Below are 26,819 nucleotides of genomic sequence, written 5' to 3'. Positions count from 1 at the left end.
ACCCGTGTCCCCCCTTAAAGTATAGGTGTAGCAGTGACCAGTGTAACAGTGTGGGCAGCAACTCTGTGTTGGAGTCTGCACTTCACAGCACAAGCATGGTAAATGCATACCTGCCAACCTGGGGATTTCAAAATTCGAATGTGTCGCCGAGAGGCGGGGAGGGGAGTAACAGCAGCATTAGAAACAGCTCCAAATGGCTGCCAGTACAGTTATTTGACATCTCAGCATTCGTACTGTGACCAGAGAGGACGCATTCGATTGTGTATACCATATTTACTCGAATCTAACGCGCACCTTTTTCCCCGATAAAACAGGTACAAAAATTACGTGCGCGATAAAATCGAGTACGACCCTAAATCTGCGTTACTATATAGCTATCAACATTTCAAAATGGCCGCCTCATACGCGCTTCGAGCCTAGCTGCCGTAGCTTCCTCCGTGTGCTGCAGTACATGTGCTTAGGCATTAGTCTACCGTCTGTCTTCCCGTTTTCTGCATTTGCTCTATCAGCATGAAGTGCCAAGTTCATCATGATGCCGCATTTAAAAGGAAAGCGATCATGTGTATGGAGACGGATGGAAATCGGTCCGCATCACAGGTGTTCGGAGAATCCAAAACTTGCGTGCAGGACGGGCGCAAACAGGAGGAGAGGATTTTCGTCAGCAAAGCAACACGGAAGGGTTTCAGTGGATCCAAGCAGGATGTACTCTGCAACGATCCACTTCGGCGATAAGATCGCCTTGGCCCTATCGTGAAAGCAATCTGCGACGGGGAGAGTTCGCCACGCCGCGTTTTCGCCGCTCATAGTTCGCCGCACTTCGTCATTTCAGCGTTTTGACAGCGAGTTTCCACAGTCAACGAGCAAGATGTGTTCATGTTCGCTTGTGCGCACATGACACCGTGCTTGTTAATTTAGTTAGTATGCAAATGTTTGCAAGTTTATACACCCGATAAAACTGCTATCCTTCGTATAGCTGTCTACTAATTTGCTATCGCAATCGATGCTTCGACTTTCGAGTATATCTGTGATTTTTTCTATTCATCGCAATTTCAGTGCATCGGGAGTAAATCTTTGTTTTTCCAAATGAGAGAAAGTTGTATTTCTGTATGAAAGCATGAAGTGCGCAATACTGTAAAGGAATTTTTTTTTTTTTCGGTCACGGAAAACAGCTGCACGTTACAATCAAGGGCGCATTAGAATCGAGTAAATACGGTAATCAAAAAAAATTTACATGCCAGGTTTGCCCGTGATCCTGCTCAAGTCTATTCTAGACACTACCTGCACAACTTCACAGAAGAAAAAACTGCAGAGGATAAAAGTGCACATTGAGCAACTTCGCAATAAGCTTATTTCAGATAGATGTGCTAGCAGGCTGTTGCTAGCTATAATTATATGTTGTTCTCAAATCTGTTGCAAGCAAAGATTTATGTACAGTGGAATCTCGATGATACGATCACGGCTAATACGAATTTCCGGATGATACGAATTTTACTGCGGTCCCGGCCGAGCCCCATTACTTTGCAACGGGCTAGAATACGGTTGTTACGAATTGATTTTCGACCCTCGTCAGTTGATACGAATAAACGCCGCCCCACCGACGGCCACGAAAGAGAACAGCGCGCAGTCACGCGCTTTCTCTTTTGGCGCGGAGGCCGTGACTGGGTGCGTAGAGTTTGAAGCTTTTTTTGCTTTTCTGCTTTTCCTCCTTTTCCGCGTGCCATCGGATGGAGTGGCTGCCCTGCTTCGGGCCGCGTTCGTTGTGTTTGCGCCATTTTGCCTAGTCGCAGTGAGCTATGTCTACCGAGCTACGACCTGAGCTGATTCACGCGGCCATACGCCGAGGCGCGGGAGCCTCCGTTACGCGTCTTCCGTCAGCTGTGTTATCGGTGTCTATGGCACAGCACGATTGTCGGTTTCGCTGCTGGAGTCACACGGTGCAAGATAGCACGGCATGTAATCCACGGTGCAAGGTTGCGCTCGTTCAGTCGGGTGCTCCTCCGCTTCTCCCGCTAATCGCCTTATTTTTCTTGCCGTAGGAGCGCTTCCGTATTCTGAAGGCGTGCTTCGTCCAAAGTTCATTCGCCAACGAGCGACGATCTATCACTAACCTGGGAGCTTTCAGTAATCCGAATTCTGTGTGTCAAGTGAAGACGCCGGCGTGGTTTACGAAGCAGAGAACTGCGGTTGCCATCTTGCCACTGCCACAGCAGCAACCAATGGAGAGACGCCTTTCAGCACGGCAGCCAATCGGAGGCCCGCTTTCATCGCAGGGCCCGTGTGACTACCTATCGCAGACCTGCGCTTCTTTTGTTTTTATGCGTTTGTTACAAGACAGCGACGACGGACAAATTGAGAAGCGGAACGGCGAAACTTTGAGCTTTCGAATGATACCAAGATGGCGGCGCTCGGTGGCGGGAAATACGAGATATGGCTCCGTGTACTGCGGTGATTTTGCGCAATTTAAAGCTGTTTTCTCGCCCTGCGCACTGACGAATTAAACTTTTTTGGGCACTTTTAGTGCGTTTTCAGCCAAACCATTTTGATGCAGCGTAGATTAGGCGCTGCAGATACCGAAACGCGTGGTTTTCAAAAATTGATTTTTCTCGCGATTTTCGCGATCTGATCCCCGCTTTCTCCCTTAATTTAGCTAGTTTTAATTGTTTAGATGATACGAATTTCGGCTAATAAGAATATTTTTCGTGACCCCGTGAAATTCGTATCATCGAGATTCCACTGTAGCACAGACTAGAGTATTACCCATCAAAACAATGTTTACTCTAAAATTTTTTGCAAATTGCAACCAATAATTCATTATAGCAGAGTACATTAGGTTCCCCCCACTGCCATCATTGGCTGACCAAACAAAGCAAGCACCATTGCCTGTTTCATAGATTCTATTGATAAGGTATGAAGGTTATTCCAAAAAATATGTCAAGCCCAATTTTTTCCAATCTTTTCCCAGTATGTTTCAATATACATGTCACACTGCACAAAAAAAAAAAAAAGAAGGAATGCACACCTTTATATCGTCTTCATAATCGCTGTCTTCAGCTTTCCGCTTCTTCTTTGTCTTTTCCTCCGACTTGCTCTTCTTTGCAGCTTTCTGTGACCTAAAGTTTAATATTCATCATGTAAGTGCAGATTACAGTACAACACAAGCTCTCTGGCTATGTGCATACAGCAGTTTTACAGTGCCACTGGCTCACCGCTAAACTTGAAAACCATGTAGTGTAGTGCAACACAGTTGTCCCTTGAATGAACTGAATTCACGGAATGTATGCACAATTAAAGCTATACTCCATGTCTTCGCACGGCGCTCTTTTGTTTTACACTAACGCCAAATAAAGCACGTCACCGCACGAGCAACAAACAGTTCACAACAACACACCGTTCAATGACGTACGACTCTTGATGACAGCCGCCAATCGAGCGGTCTCCTTGCCGGATGCTTCAGCCGACAGCATTGCGATCCTGCCGCAGCTACTCAGTAGAGCTCTTTTTCACACGATTAACGCTTGCATAATTATGTTGTACTTTAATAAATTCACATTGTTTTCTCGATGCCGCGGGTGCGAAGAGCAAACGTCACCGAGACGGTCGGCATGCGTCGTCTGTCGGTGGGGTGAAATGCTCACGCACGGGAGCTCTTGATCACACCCACATTTCAGTACTGGGCGCTGCTTTGCAGAACAGGAGAAATTTCAACATAACTTCATTCTATTAGCTACTATTTTGTGTTAGAAAAAACCTGCAGTCGATCTCTATCACTTCTGTTGTAGATCTCACGGAGTCTGCGCAAGTTGGTTGATCGTACGTCGTCCGATCCAAAGCCACATCTTGTTAGAACTTGTAAATGGATTGTGATTGTGTGCAATAGTTGGTGCAAGTCGGACGCCGGATCATACCATGCGTCTTTTGCAAGCAGACAAAAAGCCCTACATGAAAGCGAAGAAGCAGCGTCCCGCCATGCTCCACTTAAGTATTCCGATCTATGACGCAAACAATATTCTTGGAGCCTGCAAAACGTCATGGAGCTCGAGCAGCCACACAACATATTTATGACGATGTCGTGAGGAGCTGCAACTCAGATGAGCATTAAAATCATCCAGGAAAACCTTGTTAATTTGGAAAATCATAATTCGGACTCATCCTCTGGTGCCGGCAGGCCTATGCTTTACTTAGTGCAATCAAACTTTCGTTAATTCGGACATATTTCACCGCACATCAGTTAATCAGACAACTCTTGGAGCTCAGCGAGAACTGCAAATGTGCGACGCAAAAGAGCAAAAGCGACACCAATGTCCTAACGAAATGAAGCAGCTGATTCTGCATCGTCATAGTCAATGGAAATCGTAACTGAATGAGATCAACGGCGGAACTCTTCATGCCTATTTATGCCTTTAAAGCCTTTCTTCTTGGGTTTACTGGTGCGCATAAGACCGCGTTGACCTCGTGCCTTCAAAACTACAAAGTTGCCATCCATGATAGCGTCGATAGCGACTGCGGTTTCGTCCACAGTTGTTGCAGTGAATGGTAGTTTTATTTTGACTCGGTGCATGCGTCGGCCGCGTGCCTTCAGAACCACATGAACACCATCCATGATCCCGTCGATAGCGGCCGCAGTTTCGTCCACAGCAGTTGCCACAAATAGTTTTGTTTTGACACAGTGCAAAGTTAGCGAGAGCACTGGCTACACCGCGAAGGATGGACGATCTGTTGGCGACCAGCTCACTGGCGAAAAAATAATCGGGATCTGCGCGCAGTAGTGAAAAGCGTGTTTCAGATGAAGCCGTGCACCAAAGCCACACAGCGAAGAAAAGGCGCGAGATGTTCGCTGCTGCAAGAGCCGAACAGTCATGCGACAACAAGAATTGCAGCTACTGCACTGCTTTTGTACAAAATATAAACAGGATCTGCTCATTCATTCAGTAAATAAAAACATGTTGACATAGTAAGCATTTGTTTATTTTCTTGATACCCTCGACAATTCGACATTCGGTTAATTCAGACATTCTTTCCGGTATCATGAAATCTGAATTAACTAAGATTTACTTTACCATCCATCCGGCTCGGTGAAAAACAGTCTGCGGATAGCATACGCTGCTGCGAACATGTCAGGCAAGTTTCGCAGTCGTGCGCGGCGCGTAAAGCTTGCAAGCGGAGCATGAAGTCACCTTTCTCTGAAGCGCTCTCTTTTAAACAGAAGCCTGGTCCTCACTCTTTTCTGGAAGCTTTATTTCGTCATAAAGCGTCCAGAAAATGCGGGTGCTATTGGCCAATAGCTGACGTCAATTGAGAAGGGTTTTTGGATCGGTGCGCTTCTTCCTACTGTTACTGTGTATATATTTATTGACGAAGTTTAATAAACAGGTTGAAGTAAGCAAACATTTGCTTTCAAATTTCGATAATTACATACTTGCGAAAGAAGTCTGCTCACACTCGGCTGCGCACATAGGAATTAAACATTGGCCAGCCTGCTTATCGGTGTCGTAGTTTTGAACGCTCAACTAGCCCCGAACCACACGGAACTTAAGGTCAGACCACACACACTCCTGGCCGCTCCTAGTTAGACGTCTTGGCAGACTTATTGAAAGCGCTTCAAAATGCGCAAGTTGGATGTGGCTACTATCCGTCAGTCAAGCTGGTGAAGGACAAAGCCAGTCCGCACCACGATCAGACTGCAGCATATGAACGTGAGCATGCACGCCCTGTTGTGCACAAAGCTAACGCTGCATACACACTACAGTTGCATGTAGCAGCGGTCTGCTACGTAGCGTAGATACCATGGCCGCCGTGGGGGGCCACAACGAGTCCACTTGCTAAGCGGGCTGCAACTCACTGAGGACAACCATGTTTGGCTTACGCTTGACGCGTCGAAGGCACCAGAATCGGAAGTGGTGGCATCTACGTTAACATCCATAATATAATTTAAACTGCACGCCACAGTGAGGTTCAGTAGGTGGAGCGTTGTGGGCAGGCCCTGCTCCGCCATAGCCTTCGAAGTGCAAATCATTGAAGAACAAGCGGAAGCACCACGAAGGTCGTGTTTGATTGCCAATAACTTCGCTTCTGCTGAACGCACTGAAGTACTTTTTACGGCGAAGTATTTCTGAAATAGCCTATTTTTTTGTGGCAAGTATTTCTGAAATAGCCTATTTTAACTTCAAAGCATTTTTCAGCTTCGTTAAAAAGTGATTCAGGGCCCTTTTAAAATGTCAGATGTAGTTATGTATACACAGGAGAATCGAAAACTACATAAATCAAGAGTTTGAAATGTTGGAGTCAGTGGTCCTTTAACAATGCAGCATGCGACAAAAAAAAGAAGACATAATTCCACACACAAACTTGAAATCACCTGATAGAGAGGGGTTCGTCTTCTTCAGAATCAGACTCCAAAGCACGCTTGACTTTGACAGGCGACGTATCAGAGAGCCTTTGCTGTGGCTTACGTGCAGACTGCAGAAAAATTTTTAAATTTATTAGTATAACTTCTTGCATTATTAAGATCAAAGTTATGCTGACAGCTATCTTTTCTAACACTTTTGGCAAAATTCACAGGTTGATTAGGGGCAGCTTTTTCCCTCAAATGAGAATGCGCCTTTGTTTTTATGATCAGGTACAGCAGTGGTTCTCAGCCATGGATGTGTCGGACCCCTTGTGGACTGGTGGAAGTGATGACCTTGCAGTGACTGGGCGGAGGGGTCAAATATTTCTTTTCGATGAACAAAATTCACAACGAACACTATGACATCTTAGTTTTTTATTATTTTGTGCGGATTGCTGCCACAGTTCCAGGAGCAGGTCCCGCAACTGAGAACAAATCAAGGCTAAACTGGCCTCCAAAAAACGCGCACTTCTTACATACTTTTTTTAGGGGTGTGTGAATATATGAATTTTTCAAATATGAATCGAATACTTAAACTTGGAATATTGAATCAAATATCGAATGATATGCACATGTATTTATTGGCAAGTTGGCTCAATTTGATATGTTGAAACATTGCAATTACATTGTCAATGTTACAAAACTAGACTAGTAAGCCATTATACTAAAACATTGTGCATTTGGCTCATGTTAACTTTCTGAGTAATTACCACTAGCTGTCCTCACCAACCTGTGCCTTATTATACCGCATCAAATTCCCGTGAACATGTGGCATTTGACCCAATGCCAGTCGCATCTCGTCGCACTTGCTGTCAAGCAATAAGCTCAGAATTGGAGATGGCGCAGCAAAAAAACACCCTCACAGTCTGCAAACCCGTGCCCCTTGCTACTGAAAGGCTGGCTTTCCTGCAAAGTTTAGAAGTTTAGTGGCTAAGTGTGCTTTACAGGCTGGCATTCCCCTTGCCTTGCAGCGCAAGTGGGTCAAAAGGTGCAGCTGGCAGTTTCAGTGCGACATGTTCAATGTGACAGACACGGCAGACACACTGGGTGATTTTACGGGGTGCTTTGATTTCAACCTCCATATTAACGCTCACAGTGATGCTACTGGCCCATCCCCTTTCGGACAAGGTTTATGAAAGTGATTTCAAACTATATTATTTAGGACTTTTACAGTGGGCAATGCATATGAAAGCAGTAAATGGTCACCCTCTCGGCGCATCACTGCATTCAGCGAATATTTTTATGCTATGATGGGTTATGAGTGAAGCTGTCTACCGACTCGCTCATGACAGAATAAAATCACATTGGCTTAACTATAACAAAGCATCTATCCTCGGACTCAAAGACAACTACTGCACCGCCGCTGTCATACTGAAGCAGGTCACAAGGCCTTCATCGTTGAGTTCAGCGCAGGCACTCCAGTAGTTTCTAAGCACTACACCATTTGCACTTGGATGAAAATTAATGAGCAAAATACTTATATAGTGCAAACCCTCATTAAATAGGCGCACACTGAAAACGCAATTACTGTTTTCTTTGTCTATTTAACAATGAAAAATTTGGATCCTTCTAAAACCTGTGAAGGCCGTTTCACATGCTGCGATCAGAGCAAGAAAAAAAAAAAAAGTTGACCCAGTTGCATACATTGGTTTTGCAGCACGCTTTTCATGTGTGCAATTGCGGCGATGTGATTCCCAGATCTGCATGCTGCTAGCGCAGGTGCCACATGTTGAATACCGTTTCAAACAACGCAAAGACCGGCATGTTGTATCTCAAAAGTAAACAGACATACTTCATAATTAAATGTAGAAAATATTCTGATCCAAGTGTGCAGTTGTGGTTGGACAATGACCGCCCGAGGAGGCATGGCACACATTTAGAGCTGTTTGTCGGAAATTTGCTCCTGCTACGCTGTGTTAATACAGCTGAATATGATCCCCAGATCCCCCGACAAATTCTAGCACATGAATAAGTGACAGCGTCCTTAGCTGTTTTGCGTATGTGCAAACGCATAACGCTTTCATAAAACACTCAATGTATTTCATAGCATGCAACGGTTTTCATCTTCTTGTGGCCTAGTTACAATTATGCCACCAAACACACACACACACTCCAATGACGCCGATGCTGAAACGGGTTGCTTAGGCTTGGATTGCAGGACTAAGCACTAGCCAATGCATGTCTATGGCTGTGTGGTTGTCACTCAACACGCACATCTTTGTAAACTTCATTTGAAATTAGTGTTCTGGCGCAGCTTGATGGTTTGGTGCAAGATGGCGCAATTCACACAGCACTTCCATCCCTGGAGTAAGCGACATCACAGCACTCATGGGTGGTAACTAAGGGCAACACGAGAGTATGGAAGCTCAAGTACGAATTGTTGCTTGGCTTAGCTTATTTGCATTTCAGTCTATGCGGATATCAAGAACAAGATTGCAGAGTTCTTATGTCACGATGTGTCTTCCAACTCGCCACAGTCACATATGGTTGCTCTTTCCTGTATGTTTAGCAAAGCACCCCATGGATGCAATACACTTTGCAACATTGTCAACAGCACCTTTATATGCTGGCTTGAACTACAGGTATTACCCGCAACTACCACAAGCAAAACAAACTGTGAAATAGTTTTTCCCAAAAATTTCGATGGTACTCAATCCACCCCACCCCCTTCCCTCTTGTCTTCTTTTTTTTTTCTTTTTCTGGCGCGCAGCATATTTCAGGTACTATTGTTCGGAAATTTGAAGAATTGCATGGATCACGGTGACAGTGCCTATGCGACCAATTTTGTGCAATTCAGTAGCAAAGGGCCTCGTGATTGCAATTTTCGTCGTAGTGCGATGGAAATTAGTCTTCCACTGCAATAAAAATTGAACAAACTGAAAGGACTTGAGACATAAACCAGAGCATTTGCTGTTTTCCTTTGAATTTACCCAAAACCTCAAACCAAGTACATCAAATGAGCATTTCATCTCCAAAATTAACCTGTGGAATTCACCATTGTTATGCAATAACCACACTGCATAACTAAAACTCAGCATGGTGAGAAGGCCACTGGGATCTCGGCAAATTAACAGTGTAGATACTTCTAATATAGGCTAAAAAGTAAGGGAACCTCTAATTTAACACCCTGCTAAAAAAAAAAAAAAGTCTAGATGTAATAACCACTTTAAAAAAAATTATGAATAGAGAATCACTGAGTCAAAAAAATGTGCACATCAGAACAAAGTCCTGCCAAGTTATCCAGCTTGCATAACTTGGCAAAAAGACCCCCTGCCCATCCACAGCTGCAAATTTGGCTGGGATAATGCAGCGATCTCCCATTATAATTATTTTCCTTTTGATGCATAATCACTGGACTGAGTAGCACTATGCCTACATAACACCAGTATTGCCCCGTTGCAAGCAGCGAATGATTAATGAATAGAACCTACTGAAAGGAATTGTTGCATTATGCCAATCCTTCTTGCCTAACAAAAATTCCCAGACACCACTGCAAATAACCACGCTGTAAAGATGTCAAAAGAGGACACACCAGCGGCATATCATCATCGCTGAGCACCTCGCCCTTGATCTCACTGATGTCCACAGTCTCGGTCTCAAGGGTCATCCGTGGAGCAGGAGGGTGGGGTGGCGATGACACTTCTGTCTTCACCTTTACGGGAGGTGGGGACATGCTTTCTGCACTAGGCTTTTTTGGGATGACCACTTCCTGCTTGATCTTCACTGGAGATGTGCTGTCCCGATGCTTCTCCGTTGAGCTCTTATGCTTTTCACGCTCCTGCAAAAGGAGAAGTAATTTGATTGCACATTGTCTGCCTGGTTGACTCATTGCCGAGATATGACGATCAGTCGTTTAAACGGCGTGTAACCGACACGCGGCCGAGCATGTTCATGCGCAATTGGCAGGGCAAGTGCGCTGATGGCAGCACGACGCATATAGGGTGGTTTGTCTTCCCACAACGCCCATTTCTACCGTGGTTTCGCAGCCAGGCAACGCAGGCTTTTAGGGTTATCATTGCAATCAGTGTATCAAAAAAAAATTTTGCAGCACTAGTGACTTGCCACATTTGACTGCAAAAAACCCAAAATACGTAAACTTTGTTCGACACAACCTTGGAAAAACAAATCGGTAAATTACCGCTTTTCAATATCTCGGAAGACTTCGAGAAACGCGGAGTTTTCAGATAAGCTTTTAATATTTAAAAATTATAAACTATTTGGCGATTCCCTTCGAGGTTGAGTTCCGACATATGTGGGATCAACTGTAGTACCTCCGAAAAATGATCATAGTCGACTACAAAATGAACCCACAGCAAGCTTCAAGAAAACATGCTCCATTGCCGCCTTGTGATGGCGATGATGCATCTGACGGCAGGCTGTTGCCAACGCCACGAACACTGTTTTGTTTCTCTATCCAATTAATTTTGGGACCCTTTTTTTTTTCTTTTGGAAAGAAGGTGCGCTTTAGATTTGTGTAAATACGGTACACAAAATTCATCACTAGATTACCGAGCAGAGTCATCAGCATATATAACATGAAAGTGTGATCTCTCTAATTATAGCAATTTTGTATTGAAAAATTTAAGCAGGCAACTAAATCCTGTGATTCCAAATGGAACCACTAGGCTTGAAAGGGTAAAGAGCATTAATAAAGGCAAAATACCATCTTAAAACCGACAAACTGGACCTCTATGCCCTCTTAAAATAAAAACGGGACAAGACAGGCAACATTAAAGGTGTACAGTAGAACCTCGTTAATACGTTTTCAAAAAATATGCGAAAAATAAACGTACGATCCGAATCAAGTAAAATTTGAAGCTGACAAGCCCACATTCAGGTGCAAGGGCAGAAAATATTTATTTCTTGCAAAACATAGTTAGTCAAATCCCGTTAATTCGAACTGACGCTGTGGTCCCATCAAAGTTGTGTGTATTCCAATGGGCGAGAACGCTCGGTAATTCGAACACGAAAGCTTTTGCGACGGTTAATTCAAGCATAACCGTGCATCGACAATGCTCTCAGCAGCACGCCAAATCACGTGGCGGTCCTTACGACTGGCACTGCTCCGACACCGCCATAAAGCAAAAGCTTAGGAGAGACCCCTCAATGCCCCGCGCGGAGAAATGAAAAAGAAAAAATACCACGGCGAAAATTTCCTCTCTCAAATGGTAAGGTCACTGTTTCTGCGTCGCGCTGGAACACGCGTGCACGTGCCGACGTCTCAGCCAACGCTGCGGCTCCGGCGCAGAGGGAAGCAACACGGAGGCCTAGCCTGGCCAACGAAACTGCCCACGCTGGCCAATGCTCGCTTCAACGGCAGAAAACGAAACTTCGGGGAGCGGGCTAAGCTGGCGCCGGGCCTGCAGGAGCGGTGGCGGGCGCGCATGGAGACAGTCGAAGGTGAGGGAGCTACGAGAGAGTTGAGAGGGAGGGCAAGGGGAGCCACCGAGTGACGGGGTTACCGAGGCCAAATGCTCTTCCCTGCCACCCTCCTCCCTCACCTTCGACGATCGCCCTGCTAGCGCCGCCCGCTCCCTGAAGTTTCGTTCACTGCCATTATCGGGATGCGAGAGAGATAGTGGTTGTGAAGAGGAAGAGGCGCTATCCGGATGCGAGCGTTGGCCAGCGTGGGCAGTTTCGTGGCCCTCGCTTGCTATGTGCTTGCGCGTCGCGATATGTCACGGCTCTCACCGTTCGTACTTCGCGCTATGGTGCACAAATACGTCAAAAAATAAGTCCTTTTAATTCGAACAAATTTTCGGGCCCCTTCGAGTTTGAATTATCGAGATTCGGCTGTATTTTCTGCTGGTGCATCACACCCTTGGACAGGAACAACTCCTTTTGCACACATTGCAAACCCTTGTCCGCATTTTCATTTTCTTTCGTGCGAAAGACGCTTTGTAAGGCTTTCCAGGCCAGCAAGGGTTTCGGCGAAGGTAGCCGGTGGGCGCAAGCCTTCGTTCTCGTCGCCGTCTTCAGGTGCCTTGTCCGCCACCACCTCCGCTGTGTCGTCCCCCACCACCTCCGCTACAATCTCGACGAGTCGTGGCACCGCGCGCGTGGCGTCCGCCTGTTTTCGCCGCTTAGTAGTTCGCGTTGAAGCGAGGTAGCACAAAGGTCAATTCGTTCGCCGCTGCTGCTGTGCTTCGTCACTTCAGGCGAACAAGCAATGCAAAGAAGTCGCAGAGGGGGGGGGGGGGGGGGGGGGGGGGGGACTGAGCACTGCAGAGAAGCCGCGCGGCGGCCGTCTGCCACTTAGCACTTCACAAGCACATGAGAGCTGCCTTTTTGCACACCTGAATGATAATTTTTCGCTGCAGAACGTATCACACGACCGCAGTTTGCCGCAATGCTGAACGTTGCTGCCGAATAATCGTATTTTCCGGGAACGTATTAACACATTCCTCTATGGGGTTATGTTTATTTTTCGTGATTTCGAACGTAGGAGCCGGGTAATCGTATTAAGCGGGAATGTATCAGCGAGGTTCTACTGTATTCACATTGGCAACTGACAGTAATCGTGTCACTGAACAGCAGGCATCCAAGGAGCAGCAACTACTGATGTTCACATTGGCAAGCATGACCTGCCAGTCACCACTCTTAAATGATTGGCGCCATTTTCTACTTGCACTGCAGCTGTGATAAGTAGCCCAAAGGAAAAAGCAAGACACCAATAGAGACATCTCTGCTTGCATCTTGTTTACTTCAAGGAGATTTCCAACATCCAGACTGACAGGCCCCACATGTCTGCATCTTCTATAATGCACAAGACTGCCTCTCGAGTCAGTGGCCCCGTGCCTCCCACACCAACATCAGCGTGTAAAATGAGCATGCAAGTAATCAGGCATCCTGCTACAGTACACCAGTGATTAGCGCAGGGGCTTTGCAACTTATACCCCTGTCAAGTGGGCAAATGCACTTACATAGAGTGTCACTCTGCTTAAGTGCACTTTGCCAAATCTAAACGTCGCAAGTGGTGCGTCACTCGCAGAGTGTACTCCGGTCGAAGTGCACTCACGGAACGCACTTTGCTGGCTGAGTGCGTAGCCTCGCCGCCAGCGGTTTCAATAGTACATAAGGTAATGGATAAAAAAAGGACACAGAAGTTCATTTTGGTTGAACCGCTCTTGCGCACAGATAATAGTTTAAAACGCGCTCATATTCTGTTCTAGCAGGAACAAATGCCGCCTCGTCACACACCGCTATGTCGTTCTGGATTGGCTAGGCATTTTTCTTGGCCGGCATTGACTTGCCACACTCTTATAATAAAAAATCTTCATTTTTTGTTGAAAAAAAACAGATTAAGTTTGTTTTGATTAATCATACAACGTAAAACAATCACTTTTTAGAAATACTTTTCTTCTTAATCTACATCATCACAAAACACGCTCGTAGTCTGTCGCAATTTTTGTTTTACTGCGAGTGCGCTCTGTTTTATCGTTTATAACTGCTTAGCCTAAAGTGTCACTGAAGGTCCCGAAGCACACTCCCCCGTAAGTGCACTTAACTTGCCCGCTTGACAGGGGTATTAAATTGCAGAGCTGAAAAATTGTGCAGCAAGTGACTCCAGCAAGCAACCATCTGAAACAGTAACTTTTTTATTGATGCAACCATTTGCTGTTTGTAAGACCTCCGCGACTTGCCATTGTGCATACACCAGACCAAAAAGCACTTTGTCCCCACGAAAGCCTTATGCTTGCCCCCACAAAACAGACATGCAAGCCTGCCTGCCTTTGAACAGCAAGAGACCAGTACAGGAAACAGTACTGCTAACGTTTCAAAACAGACAAGAATTGTGGCCTGGCCCCCTAAATACACAAAGAATGAAACAAGAAGCAGGAGTTTGCTCACTTTGTCCCTGTGCTTGTCCTTGTCCTTATGTTCTTTATGCTTGTCCTTATGCCTATCCTTGTCTTTGCTGCTACTTTCCTTGTGCTTGGACTCTGACGATGCTTTACTTTCCTTGCTAGCAGAGGACTCCTTCTTGACCTCTGTACTCTTATGAACAGACGATGATGAAGAAAGACCATCTTTGGGTTTGGATGAAGAGGAGGATGACTTGTGTTCTTTGCCGCTGGAATGTCCTTTGGAGGATGACGACAAATGATGGCTCTCTTTGTGCTTTGCAGAGGCACTGCCACTGGCCCTGTGAGCAATCCAGCATCAGTTAGAATTAAATGAGCAGTGGCTGCAACCATCACTTGCCAAAATGGCTCTTAAATACGCCAAGCTTGCAGCATGAGACACTGCCCCACCCTCCCCACTTGACTACGAAAAGAAGTACAAGGTGAAAATGCACAAAAAGCAAACTGATGAGCTAGTTTAGTTGGTATGGCATTCTAAAAAATTATGGAGTTATACGTGCCAAAACCACCATTTCATTATGAGGCACACCGTAGTAGGGAACTCGGGATTAATTTGAACCCCCTGGTGTTCTTAAACGTGCACCTAAATCTAAGTCCGCAGGTGTTTTTTGCATTTTGCCCCCATCGAAATGTGGCCGTGGTGGCAGGGATTGGTATGGCATTCTATACAGCATGGGTTTTCAAAGTGAGTTTGTGGGAATCCTCGGGTCCCATGACCGCCACACGTGCGGCGAACGTCGCGTCGGGTGCATGCGCGCCAGGCAGGGTGGTGAGTGGGAAGCTTTCCTTTCGCGGGCGGCGCACGGGAATCGCAAGCGCTATCAGCGCCACCGGGTGGGTCACGTGAGATCCCGCTGACATCGCCCGAGTCTCTTTGGTCCCAGCAAGCTGCGATGGCGGAAGTCTCTGCCGCCGCTCCTGTATTTCCGCACGTGGTTAGTCAACCGCGTTCTTGCCGCGGCCGCCCGTATTCCCCAGTTGGTAAGTCAGAAGCCCTTCTTTACCTAGTGTATTATATTCTCTTCGAGGGAGCCCTCAGCGATGTCAACTATAGCTAGCTGGCCTGCTCAAAGTGTTAGTTGCAGTCGTAATAAATGCTTTCCGAGTGTACACGTGGTTGTCGTCTATTGTGTCCTCGAGCTTGTACCGGACCGCGGTTGATGCGCAGGCATGCGCCAACCGCGGGGCTCGGTGTGTCGAGGCAGAGGGCCATTGGCATCCCCCCTTATCCCGACAAGTTCCTCGGAACCTAGGGGTTCCACAGGCCCCTGCTCGGGGTTTCTGCAAGCCACTGATAAATTTTCCCTGGTCCCGCGCTCGACAAGTGGCTAAAACGGCGAACACGAGGTGCGCTCAATCCAAAGAACCTCTATTACCCATGCCCGAGCATCAAGAAGCGCATCACAGTGTGTAACAGCAACGCGCGAACTGTGCAATGAATACGCAAGCAGCTTGTAGCCACCCAATTTCTGAGAACGGGTAGTGTGCCTAAGCTTTCGCACTTGAATCTCGGAGGCCGTAACTTACCACCATGTACATTTCTCTTATTAGTAGATGGGTAGGTGCCGATAGCGTGCGCACTAACGTATACGTTTGAGGAATGAAAACATTTTTTTTAATTGCGCGGAGCACCGCAAATGCGGGCCGCAGAAGAGCAAGAAAGGCGCTAGCGTCTCACCGAACTGAAGCGGCGCAGTCCGCATGGCAATCGGTCCTCAGCGGCAATCGCACGCGGCACGTGACTGACAGCAACGCCGAAACGCTTCTTTATTGTTTTCTTGATACCCTTGATAATTCGACATCCAGTTAATTAGGGCATTTTAATTCGGTTAATTGGGGGGGGGGGGGGTCCTTGGCACTTTATAGAGCTTAGCAGGGTTCCCTAGAATGAAAGTGCTTGAGAACCCCTGCTATACTGTATATCACAGCAAGAAAAGATGAATTGCACTACTAACAACTGAAAGATCATTGCACTTTGCATTTATACATATGGTACAGATAACCACATGCAATAAACTGAAGGTGATATTACACATGGTATTTATATTCAGCAGGTGCTATAAACCTTCAGTTTTTAGCAGCACTATGTCCCTGTCTTTGTCTTGTGCGTTATGGTTGCGTTATGCTGCACGTAACTATACACTCACAATTTAATGTTGTTTCCTGGCACGATAAACAGAATGACACACAAAATCTCTTGAAGCAGACAACCAAAATGACCTTGATCTGTCAATACCAAATTGCATTGACGTTGCTGCAGGCCATTTATGTTAGAAAAGCATCCTTTGCCTATAAGCTCAACATGGAACAATAAAAAAGGTCTTGTTCAAGTTCTTTGCATATCCAACACAAATGCTTCTGCAAATGAGTTTACACAAAAATCCCTCCTTTGAGCCTTCTTGCATACTAGCAGGAAAACAAAATGAATATGCAGTTGAAAATACCATCTGCTTACCCAGATTTTTCCTTTTCCCTTTCCTTTTCTCTGTCCTTTTCCCTGTCCTTATCCTTGTGCTTATCCTTGTGCTTGTCTTTGTGCTTGTGATGGTCATCTCTATGTTCTTTGCTGCTTTTATGGTGCTTGCTGCTGCTACTACTACTGTGGTTATGCTTGTCAGAAGATGACTTGTGGTGACTACTGCTGCTGCTGCTGCTGTTGACCACTACCCCATTCACACCATTTGTCAAGCCTGTGGACAGAAAATTGTGATGAAATTCACTTTACAATGGATGCTTCCTACTCTCTATTCTTTTATCAGACATTGAAAATGCACTAAGGCAGTAAGCCATTTTTGTAATCTCAGTGGGTGACAACATGCTGTTACTTTAACTGAATGGGCCCTTGAAAAGCACTTAACTGAAATGTGAATGCATACTATGGCCAATCCAGCACTTGGATCACCAGCAACGTCCCCATGCTCTCTACCATTGCATTCTGCATATTTACCAAGGAAGGATAACTTGCAACATACTCGAGAACTGGTTAGGTTTTGTATGAACTTAAAAGATTAACCACTTCAATTTTTTTTTTTTTTGCAGAAATACCTGTAGAATAACGTTCACTGCTCTTGAACTCTGCAAGCCTACTTACGTGGTCAGATTAACAAACTACTTGACCCAATGCGCTTATTTAATTATTTATTTATTTATTTATTTAAGAAAATACTGCCAGTCTGAATGCCAGACTTTAGGCAGGGGTGGGCAATACATTGAAAATATCACGACACAGAAAATACAGAACTGAAAAGGAACAAAGTGAAATGTAGAGCTGATCTTACTGCAGTAAAATAAAAAAGTATAAATCCTATAGAATGAAAGCCCACACAAATCAAAACAGTTATGTAATATTATAACAAACTAACACCACATTAGCACCACAGCAATAGTAATTACCACTTATATAACGCAGTGAAAATGGCTGGAGCAGATACATACGCCGCTGTCACAGAGTGGCATATTTTCGAGAGTTCGAGTGGTTTTGACACCAATTAACGGCTGCGGCGTATAATTTCGAGAAGGCGACACGCCGAATTACGGGCGTCAAAAACATTGTTGCCTCACAGGATGGCATCTCGTTTCGAGACACGCCGATTAGCGGCCACCAAAAACGAGGTGTCCTCACTGTGCAGCGTATAAATTCAAGAAGGTGACACGCCGAATTACGGGCGTCAAAAACGTCATGGCCTCACAGGGTGGCATCTCGTTTCGAGACGCGACACACCGATTACGGACCCCGAGGTGTGCATGCGCGTGGTACAGTGCCAGGGCTCGACCTCGGCCCTTGACCTTGGCAGAGAGGGGAAACTACCGTCCTTTGTCTCGGGTGAAAGGGGCGCGGCCAAGACTTTTGGGAAGAGTCATGAATTAATTAGGTGAACTCTGCATACCGACAGTTCCCCTACATAGGGAACTAGGGAAAGGAGAGGCTAAGCGCAAGTTTTGGGCCCTACTAATTAATCTAGAAGCTGAGCCTGTAATCTGCTGAGAAGCACTCAAGGAGCTATAGTGCCGTCCAGTATCGCCTGGGCCGCCTAGCCGCGTCGGAACTCCAAGTAACTAGTTGACGTACGAGACGTGAAACCAGCGTCTGCAACGAAGTTCTCGGTAGTTCGCCTCAAGTTAGCTCAACCTGCTTGAGGGAAGTCGTCTGATCTAGACTCCTGGGAAACCCAGCCCAGCAATCGCATCCACCTCGACAAGATCGGCCGCCAGCATTCTTTGGGAAAGCTCTGCGCGCCGACTTCACAGTTTATGGACTTGCTGCTACTGCCTGGCCATGCTTATGACACCATTTGTTTTCTTTTGAACTTTGATTTCTATTGAACTTTGCTTTAGAGAAATACCGTTAAGTGTATTCTTGTGTATTTGATCCTCGCACTGTCATTTTTATATCTACTGTTAATTGCTCATATTTATTTGTCTTCGTCATTGTGTTATATTACGTTCAGGTGTGTTAGTCTGTCTTGAGTTTTATTTTAATAATTTGTGTATATTTGTCAGCCGATAAATATCTTTTTTTTTTTTTTTACTCCCGACTCTGACTCTCCCACTGTGTTCGCTTGAGTACGGAACGACCAACCGGCTTGTCTACCTCGTCGATCGACTTCGCACCAACGACAAATCGGGGACAGCTGTGACAGCCACTCAAAAACCTAATGTCTAACAAGTAAACAACTTCGGCAGTTATGCTCGCAAACAAAACGACAGATGTCACACACAATACAAATAATGTCGGAAGCAATGGTATAAGTACAGGCGTACTTGTTTAAATAAAACACGTCAACAAGTTAAATAGCAATAAAGTAGTCACTCTGACTGCATGGGGGGTCAGAACAAAGTAGTGTAAAAATAAATCAAAATAGTAAGACAGTGCAGACAACGCGCAAACGAACGATTTTCGCCGCTATCGAGAACCTCGGGTGGCAAATTATTCCAGTCGTTAATCGAACGAGGAAAAAAGAAAAGTACCAGTATATATTGGTACGGCAGAGGTGTTCAGCAACTTTTTTAGGGTGAGATGAGCGCGTTTTGCGGCGCAAGGTTTTTAAAGGGTCTTTTGCAACATGCACAAAAAAAAACCTCATGCAAGAAGACTTGGTGTTCTTAAAGCAACAACAACACTGCAAATACTTATCAAGTGAGATACCACAGTGACACTAGGCGATCGAATAAGAATCTAAAACGTAACTGATGTTCATGTGCTATAAAACATGTAATATTGTTATTGGCCATTTTACTTTAAACCATGCAAAATGTTTTACATCCAGTCCTACAAGAAGTGTCAACTAACATTTCATTGCCATTACCGAGTGAGCAGGTGTAGTACAAATAGTCTTGCACAAGCACATGCTTTGGGAAGGCAGGAACAAGTTTTCTGTGCTGAGAAAGCTTGCATCTGCTCTCTGAACACCTGCTAGTTCCAGTGCAGAACTAGGTGCACATGCTATAGTCCTCTTGATCAACCTCTGCCTACTCGTCATAATGTTGTTTCCAATTATTTACCTACTATTATGGAAAATATTAAGCAAAACGAGAACAAGGTGAAAGCAGGAACCAACATTTAGAAAACTGGACTTGTCTTGTTCAAGGCGACGTATGCTCTCCTCGGCACAGTATATATAGTTACGGTGCCGAGGAGAGCATATGTCGCCTTGAAAAAGACAAGTCCACTTGTTGAAACGTTGGCTCCTGCTTTTACCTTGTTCTCGTTTTGCTCATCATCTTGATTTACCACCTCCCGCCTTCCCCGTGTTTTCCCTATTATGGAACAAAGACATTCTTGAAGAATGTAAGTGCAATGCCTTGCTTGATCAGCCCTCAATTTGTTTTTGAGTGCTAACAAGTTTGGCCACCAAGGCACACCACTTTGCTTTATGTATCTGTGAAGCATGGTGTATGTCATTAGCAGGATGAAAAGAGAGTAATAGCTGCAAAAATTCACAAATATTGCCTTCTCCCCTTCCCCCCCCCCCCCCATTCTTTTGTGTGTGTGCTTTGCAACTTCTTACCAGTCTAACTCCAGTTGGCATGCTGCAATTTTCATTGTTATCTTTGCAACTCAGACTTGAGAAAACAAATGGATCAGAAATGAATTTTAAGAAGTTTCTTTAGGATCTCCTTTATAAACAACACATTTGCTGATGCCAATTCCAAAATGAAGCAATGTGAACAGAGCAATCCAAAAGACCAGGCTGATGGCGTATTGTCACTCAACTCATCTGCAAAAAAAAAATATTTTGATAGCCGATGGCCAGGCATGGAAAATTAACATTACACCACCTTCCCGTAGGGGAACCCTGAGTAGTATGCGAAGCAGCCATGGGGCCCGACTCAAGTTAGCATTAGTTTTCAGATCGGCCTGTCACCGCTGCCGTTTCGTGGCAGCGGCTCGAGCCCTCTTCTCCGCGGCGCTGACGCTGTCCGTGGCACTCATCGTGGCGTTGCGGGAGGAGAATGAGAGGGGGCGGAGCGCCCGCGTCATTATACCGCGCGCTACAGTGGCGCCCCCCAGCGGAGTATGCAGCGCCTACCGCCGCGCCTCTAACGTAAGCTGCTTCGCATTATCGCGCGCGGAGCCGCAGGTGTTGCCATTCGTTGCGCAATCCGGAGAGGAGAAATGCCGAGAGGAGAGGAGACAAGGAGAGGAGGCGGAGGAGGATGCGCAGTGCGGGTGTGGAGAGGAGGTATGCCGAGAGATGAGACAAGGAGAGGAGGATGCGCAGTGCGTGTGTGGACGCCGCACGGCGGATGGAGAGAGGGGGGTGACATGGCCCCGACCAAAAGATGCTTCGCATCTAAAATAAAGGTCCTAAAAACAGAGTTAATATAACTGACTCTAGAGGCAAAGCTGGGCCGAAAGGGGGGGGGGGGGGGGGGGGGGGCCGCTAGGGCGCCGCCATCTTGTAACTCGTCAATGTGGCCAGCGCAATTTTTTGGATATGAAAGAAGTATAGGTCGCCTTATGCTGTGTCATAAAAAACGAATACCTGATGGCGTTATGAAGGTGATGTGTGAATATCAAGCTTACAGGAAGCGCTTGCTAACGTAATTTATGCAATTCACGATATACTCATTCATTCAATAACGCGAGTTTCGGTTTCGGATAGTTTTCGTGTTTTCGGATGCGTGGTAGTTTCGTTATGGGTGTTCTGTGGTTTCGTTTGGTATAGTTTAGCTCTAACGTGTGATCGCGCGACGACATCGGTTGACGCTATGGCACCTTCGTGCCCTTTGTGCAAGACTAAAGCTTCAAAGGGCTCTGGCATTTCCCTTCACACGTAAGTAAACGTGTCCGACTTGTTCAGAACATCACGCGAGTAGACAGCTTTCGTGATTCATCGCAATCGTTCGAGAAGCACCACAGTACAGCATTTTTTTACCTATTGCTCGTCAAGTGACACTTGCGACAGCAAAGAGGGAAGCATGAACAGCTATACGGTATTTTCGCTAGTGCGTGACCGTTGAAAACCACATACCGCCGGGTATTTTAACAGGATCATCCTTGGGTGCGTAAATGCCAGCTGCACGGCCAACACCTCCCACACCCACGCGCACACGGCTGCACACACGCAAGCTATAGGTTGCCAGATTAGAACTGATTACTATCGCCAAGTCTAACAAGCGTTTCAGGTGCTGGCAACGTCAGCGTATCATAATGGCGGCGCGCTTGCGGTGACCGATTTCAGTGCATGGGCCCTATGGGCAGCTTGTCCTCTAGAGTCAGTATATTAACTCTATGCTAAAAAACCTCCACCCTCGATGTCTCAAAGGTGATTATGTGCAGCACCCTCAGATCACTACAAGCAAGACTTGAATCATAAAATAACCTATACAAATCGGCTCGCAAGAACGCCGACATCAGCTTTAGCCATTGCATTGCTGAATCTGATGACTAAAGACTCAATTATAGGCAAATGCCTGCTTTTCGTATGGCAGTGCCCCACCCTTTAAGTGTACGAGTATGAATTTAAATGCTTTGGCACAGATTTTAAAGTGGCTATATATGCTTATTTTTGCTTTTAGCACCTAAAAATTCTTTTTAGGGTTCTGTTTCAAAAGCACATTTTGTTACTTCTTTTCAAAGAACCTGGTAGCATTGGAAGACACTGTTGGCAATTGCAACGCAAGCTAGCAAATAAGTGCTTGCATTGTCAATGTAATTTGAGCTTTTGAGGGCCTCTCACCATCTGCCTGATGCCATGCCAGCAAAAAGATCCCTGAATCAAGATCAGAGCAATGCCTGCCGCAGCAGGCTTGCAGAATGGCTGTACATTTCCAGCAGATTTGCCTTCACAGTGGATCACTGTACACCTTTTAGCAAAAGCTCAAAGGCTGCTGCCACACTTGAGAAAGGGCTGAAGCCGGCAAGGAATAGGTGCCATAAAGCTCTCCACAAATGGCTGTCTAAATTTAAAAATAGGAACCTCCAGTCCCATGAAAAGGCCTACAATGGACTACTTGCACATGCCTTGCTACCTGAAGCCTCCAACTAGCACAGCTTTCTTATATTGTTTAATACCCAGAAATTCTTAATTACTTAATCAAATATTGACTATTCATTTTGTATTTAAAAAATTAATATTTGCTCACTCCTAATGTCACCAACTTCTGAAACAGATAACTATTTTTTTAAACAACACAGTAACGATACCTTACTTCTAGTGCACACAGGTGAAACAAATCCCCGAAGTGGGTGCAGCATTGTACCATAGTGGGAAGCATTGCAGTGTCATTTCCAACATGCATTGACCCTACTCATTGGGAATTCCGTTATACGGTGTCACATGGCGTACTTCTGATCGTGAACAAGCCCGATCCGGATCAATTTCTCGATCATGATTGGCACCTTTACGCAAGCTGCACGAGGGAGCCAATCACAGTCGAGAATTTCGATCCGGATTGGGCTTGATCGCAATCAATAGTGGTCGTGTGACCCCGGTATTACACGAGCACGCTTATCACACATTGTGAATCACATTTTCCTCTGGGGCCAAATAGACCATTTTACCTACCTTCAGATATACTGAACATTTAGTATGTATATGTGCAATTCAGCAACTGTGAGATATTTTTCGCATTACGATATTAAAGCTGCGCACAATCCTAGCCGACTAACACTTTAACTAGTTCAAGGCATGAAAATTAATCTAGCCAATAACACCAATATCACCGCAATCATTTCGCCAACCAGGTGGGAACGCTCCACGAGGGTGTGCATTTATTTCAAGAAACGTTGCAAGGCGGCGACACAACTAGTGGTCAAGAAAACAATCTAAAATTGAAGGCGAGAGCGTTCGCAAGAATGCGCGATGTTCTCGCTGGGTCGCATCAGATCACTTACACATGCAAAATTCTAGCACATCAACGCGGCCTCATCGTGCAGAATACTGCACCGGGCAATGGGACCTACGAGAGTATGCGATAAAACCCCACGCGGTAGGAAGCACGCGTGCCCCAAGCAGTACATACAACGTCACGTAACGGAAAAATTTAAGTGCGTGTTTGTGAGGAAGGGAGGGAATAAACGAAAAAGAAACGGCACACAAAAGGTTGCCGAGCCATTACAGCATTAGGCCAGGCAATCTTCAAATGTGACGCTGAACGCGGAGCTGCAAAGGAACCGCGAATAGGTTAAAGGAGAACAAAACCGGCATACTGCGCTGCGACACATCCTCCTCCCCTCCGACCTCGGTCACGGCGCATCGCGCATCTACGCGCAGTGCCGGCTTGAACGGCAAAGGATCCGGCGGCAGAAGCCAATTGACGTGAGAAGTCCCTAGGTGGACATCCTTCGGAAATGCAAGCTCCTAACTGCGTGCGCCGTTTCGTGCACGCGGTACGCAGCGGCTAGATGATGGCACCGATTCCTTTTCCACCAGCCTCAAGTCTAAAAGTCGCCAAGCAATCGTGGAATGTTGAGCACATTTATCCATTCATTGCGTCTATCCAGGCACGACTCAATACATTACAGTAGCCCTTAAATTATCTTAAAACGTTCTACGCTGCTGGCCGGACAGCAAAACGAATCACTCAATTCAGTAGGCCAGAAAAGCGTCTTTTTTTCCCTTCGGCTGACATTTCACGTTTACGGAGCATGAGGGTAACGTAGGCGTCTACAAGATCTGCTTCCACGGCGCAATGAACCCGATACTGCCGCAAGCAACACGAGGCATCAGCGAGGCCAAAGCTCTCCCCCAATCCTGACCGTACCATGAGAGACGCTGCCGCAATCCCCGTGGCTTCCGCTTGGTGACTGCAAAGAAGAAAAAAAAGAAAAAAAAAAAAGAAAGAAAAGAAACGGGGTTAAGTTTTACGCGAGTAGGATCCTAACAAAAACGCTTAAATCATCCAACATGAAAACCGCATCCGAACAAACAGAAATGGCTTCAGTATGCATGGCTACTGCAACGAGACTTGGAACTGAAAGCTCACCAAGACAAAAGCACCGGTCGTTACACTGCGTCGCGGTCCGAAATGGAACGTAGAGTTCCGAACTGTTCGGAGAAGTATATTCTCTAAATTAGGACTACCACTTATTTAGACACATTTCAGCTGTTTTCAAAAACACTGACACGATCAAGCAAACGCCAACACATAGTATTCACGAGCCCTACTAGCACCGCCACTTCGGGACTTAGAATATTCGTCGCCATTGCGACTTAGAAAATGCGGCTGGCTGTGCCTAAGCGGCTTCATCAGGCTGGAAGCCACGAAGTAGCCTCAACGAATAAGCAGTGCAGCATTTCGTGTTCAGTTCTCGGTCTACAATCACAATTCACTTACCTTTAGCCCCGCCGCCGAGCTGCCTTCAAGCGAATTCATCTCTAACATCATCGGCCCCAAGATCACTTCAACTATGGCGACAAAGGCTCAACAGCACAACGGCACTCGGCACTGCGTTGAAGACTAAGTCCAGAAAATGAACAATTGCGCATGCGCTGCCACCTGACTACCAGTCCACATACCCACATCACTGGCACTTGCTTGCACGTGAGCGTGTCATAGCCAGCGCCCTCTAGCAAGCTGGACCGACTGGACAAAGTTCTACAATCCGCCGCATAATTTGGCGCCACTTGACGACCAACGTTTGTGCATGCGAAACAACTTTCAGGCTATGGTTTCAGGTACCAGCAGAGAACACGTAATATACCAGTGTACTTTTTAAGGTTTTATAACCGTAGCTCATGTAAATTCAGAAAAAAAAAGAAAAACAGAAATCGCAAGCAACGCTAAAACGCTGCTGCAGACAGCGTGTTTTCGCTACTAGCATCCTAGCATGTGCAAGTACAGCCGTCCCTGGCTCGCTACGCCAGAGTGCGTAAATATAAGGAGTAGTCTTTCAAGTCACTATATTGTGGAAGATAAGCTTTTCTCATCGATTCGCCGTCGTATGTCACATATTGCATATCTTGCAGTCGGCAAGGAGCTCGTTTCAGTCTGAAAACGAGGAACGATAAAGGCGCGAATGTTACCACGTCCGTCGCCGTTGACCATAACGGCTGAAGTTATATCATGGTTATATAGTGACGTTGTTGGACTCCAACCAGCATTTTGTCTGAGCCAATCACAGCGGTTCTGCAACGAGAACACGTTTGCTGTAAAAACACTTATTTTGCTTGTTACCTAAGTTTAGCTCACGGCTAATGCGAGTCACAGTGGGCCTCTTCGATTATGCATTCCTGATAGTCCCGGACTGTCCGTGACGGTGCTTTCAGCCAATGAGCGTTGCGTATGTAGTCTTTCGGACAGTCCGAGACTGTCAAAGACGGAAGAGGCCCACTGAAACGTTCACCAGATAGCAATATTCCACCACGTGCATTTTTTCCGAACAATTCTTTAAACTTCACAATTCTGGTCAATTTAATGCCAGGTCAATGCAACACACCCGGTGTTCTACATCATTATTTCACATCATTGTCACTCCTCCTTTTTTGTACCTTAACTGCTTTTTCATGCAACATGCTTTTTTTTGCTCACTGCTACATTTGTGTACCACTTTTTACACAGAAAATTAATTAAAACGCCACACACTGCCCTTGGATTGTTGTAGGATGTATGCATATAATAACCGCACCATCTACAAGATGCATCATGAAGCTGCAGGGTGTCAAGGCCCATTGGCATGCGCTCCATAATTAAAGTAGTAGTACATCCATAATTGTACTACTACTTGCTTCATAATTGCTGTGCAAGTGTGTGAGAGGGACATTTGTGCGCAGCATACTCTAATGCTTACATGTACAAGTTTGCTTCATGCAAAAAAATAAAAAACACGCACACAACTCGCCTCTTTTGGTATTGTCTAAAAGTAGAAATGTATCAATACTTGAAAAGTTTAAATAACCAATCGAATGGCGTACCACAGGGTTCAGTTCTTTCTCTGCATTTGTTCAACATTTTGTTATCTTCTGTCCCAGTTCATCAGGATGTGCAACTCTATCTCTATGTTGACATTGCATTTTTCTCCTCATCATGGGATATCAGCACATTCCACCAAATTTTGCAGTCTTATTTGTCTGCACTCGAGTCCTGGCTGGACGGACTATCTTTTTCCCTTAACGTCAAGAAAT

At 45.8% G+C, this 26,819-nt stretch overlaps 1 protein-coding gene across 1 annotated transcript in view; it reads right to left on the bottom strand.

The window, feature by feature from the left end:
• Positions 1-25,189, bottom strand: part of LOC119436212 (DNA topoisomerase I, mitochondrial-like) — a 75,370-nt gene extending 50,181 nt beyond the window's left edge. The window contains exons 1-7 of the mRNA XM_037702995.2: positions 25,033-25,189; positions 24,460-24,502; positions 16,706-16,940; positions 14,237-14,531; positions 9,918-10,163; positions 6,356-6,456; positions 3,020-3,110 (exon numbers count right to left, since the gene is read on the bottom strand). Coding sequence (XP_037558923.1) covers positions 3,020-3,110; positions 6,356-6,456; positions 9,918-10,163; positions 14,237-14,531; positions 16,706-16,940; positions 24,460-24,502; positions 25,033-25,083 — 1,062 coding nt within the window. The 5' untranslated portion in view covers positions 25,084-25,189. The remainder of the gene's footprint in view (positions 1-3,019; positions 3,111-6,355; positions 6,457-9,917; positions 10,164-14,236; positions 14,532-16,705; positions 16,941-24,459; positions 24,503-25,032) is intronic.
• Between the last annotated feature and the right edge of the window lie 1,630 nt (positions 25,190-26,819).

The sequence above is a fragment of the Dermacentor silvarum genome, chromosome 1 (genome assembly GCF_013339745.2).
Source record: "Dermacentor silvarum isolate Dsil-2018 chromosome 1, BIME_Dsil_1.4, whole genome shotgun sequence".
NCBI classification, from domain to species: domain Eukaryota; kingdom Metazoa; phylum Arthropoda; class Arachnida; order Ixodida; family Ixodidae; genus Dermacentor; species Dermacentor silvarum.
The sequence above is the reverse complement of the archived record's forward strand: the minus strand, read 5'-3'. Positions and strand labels throughout refer to the sequence as shown.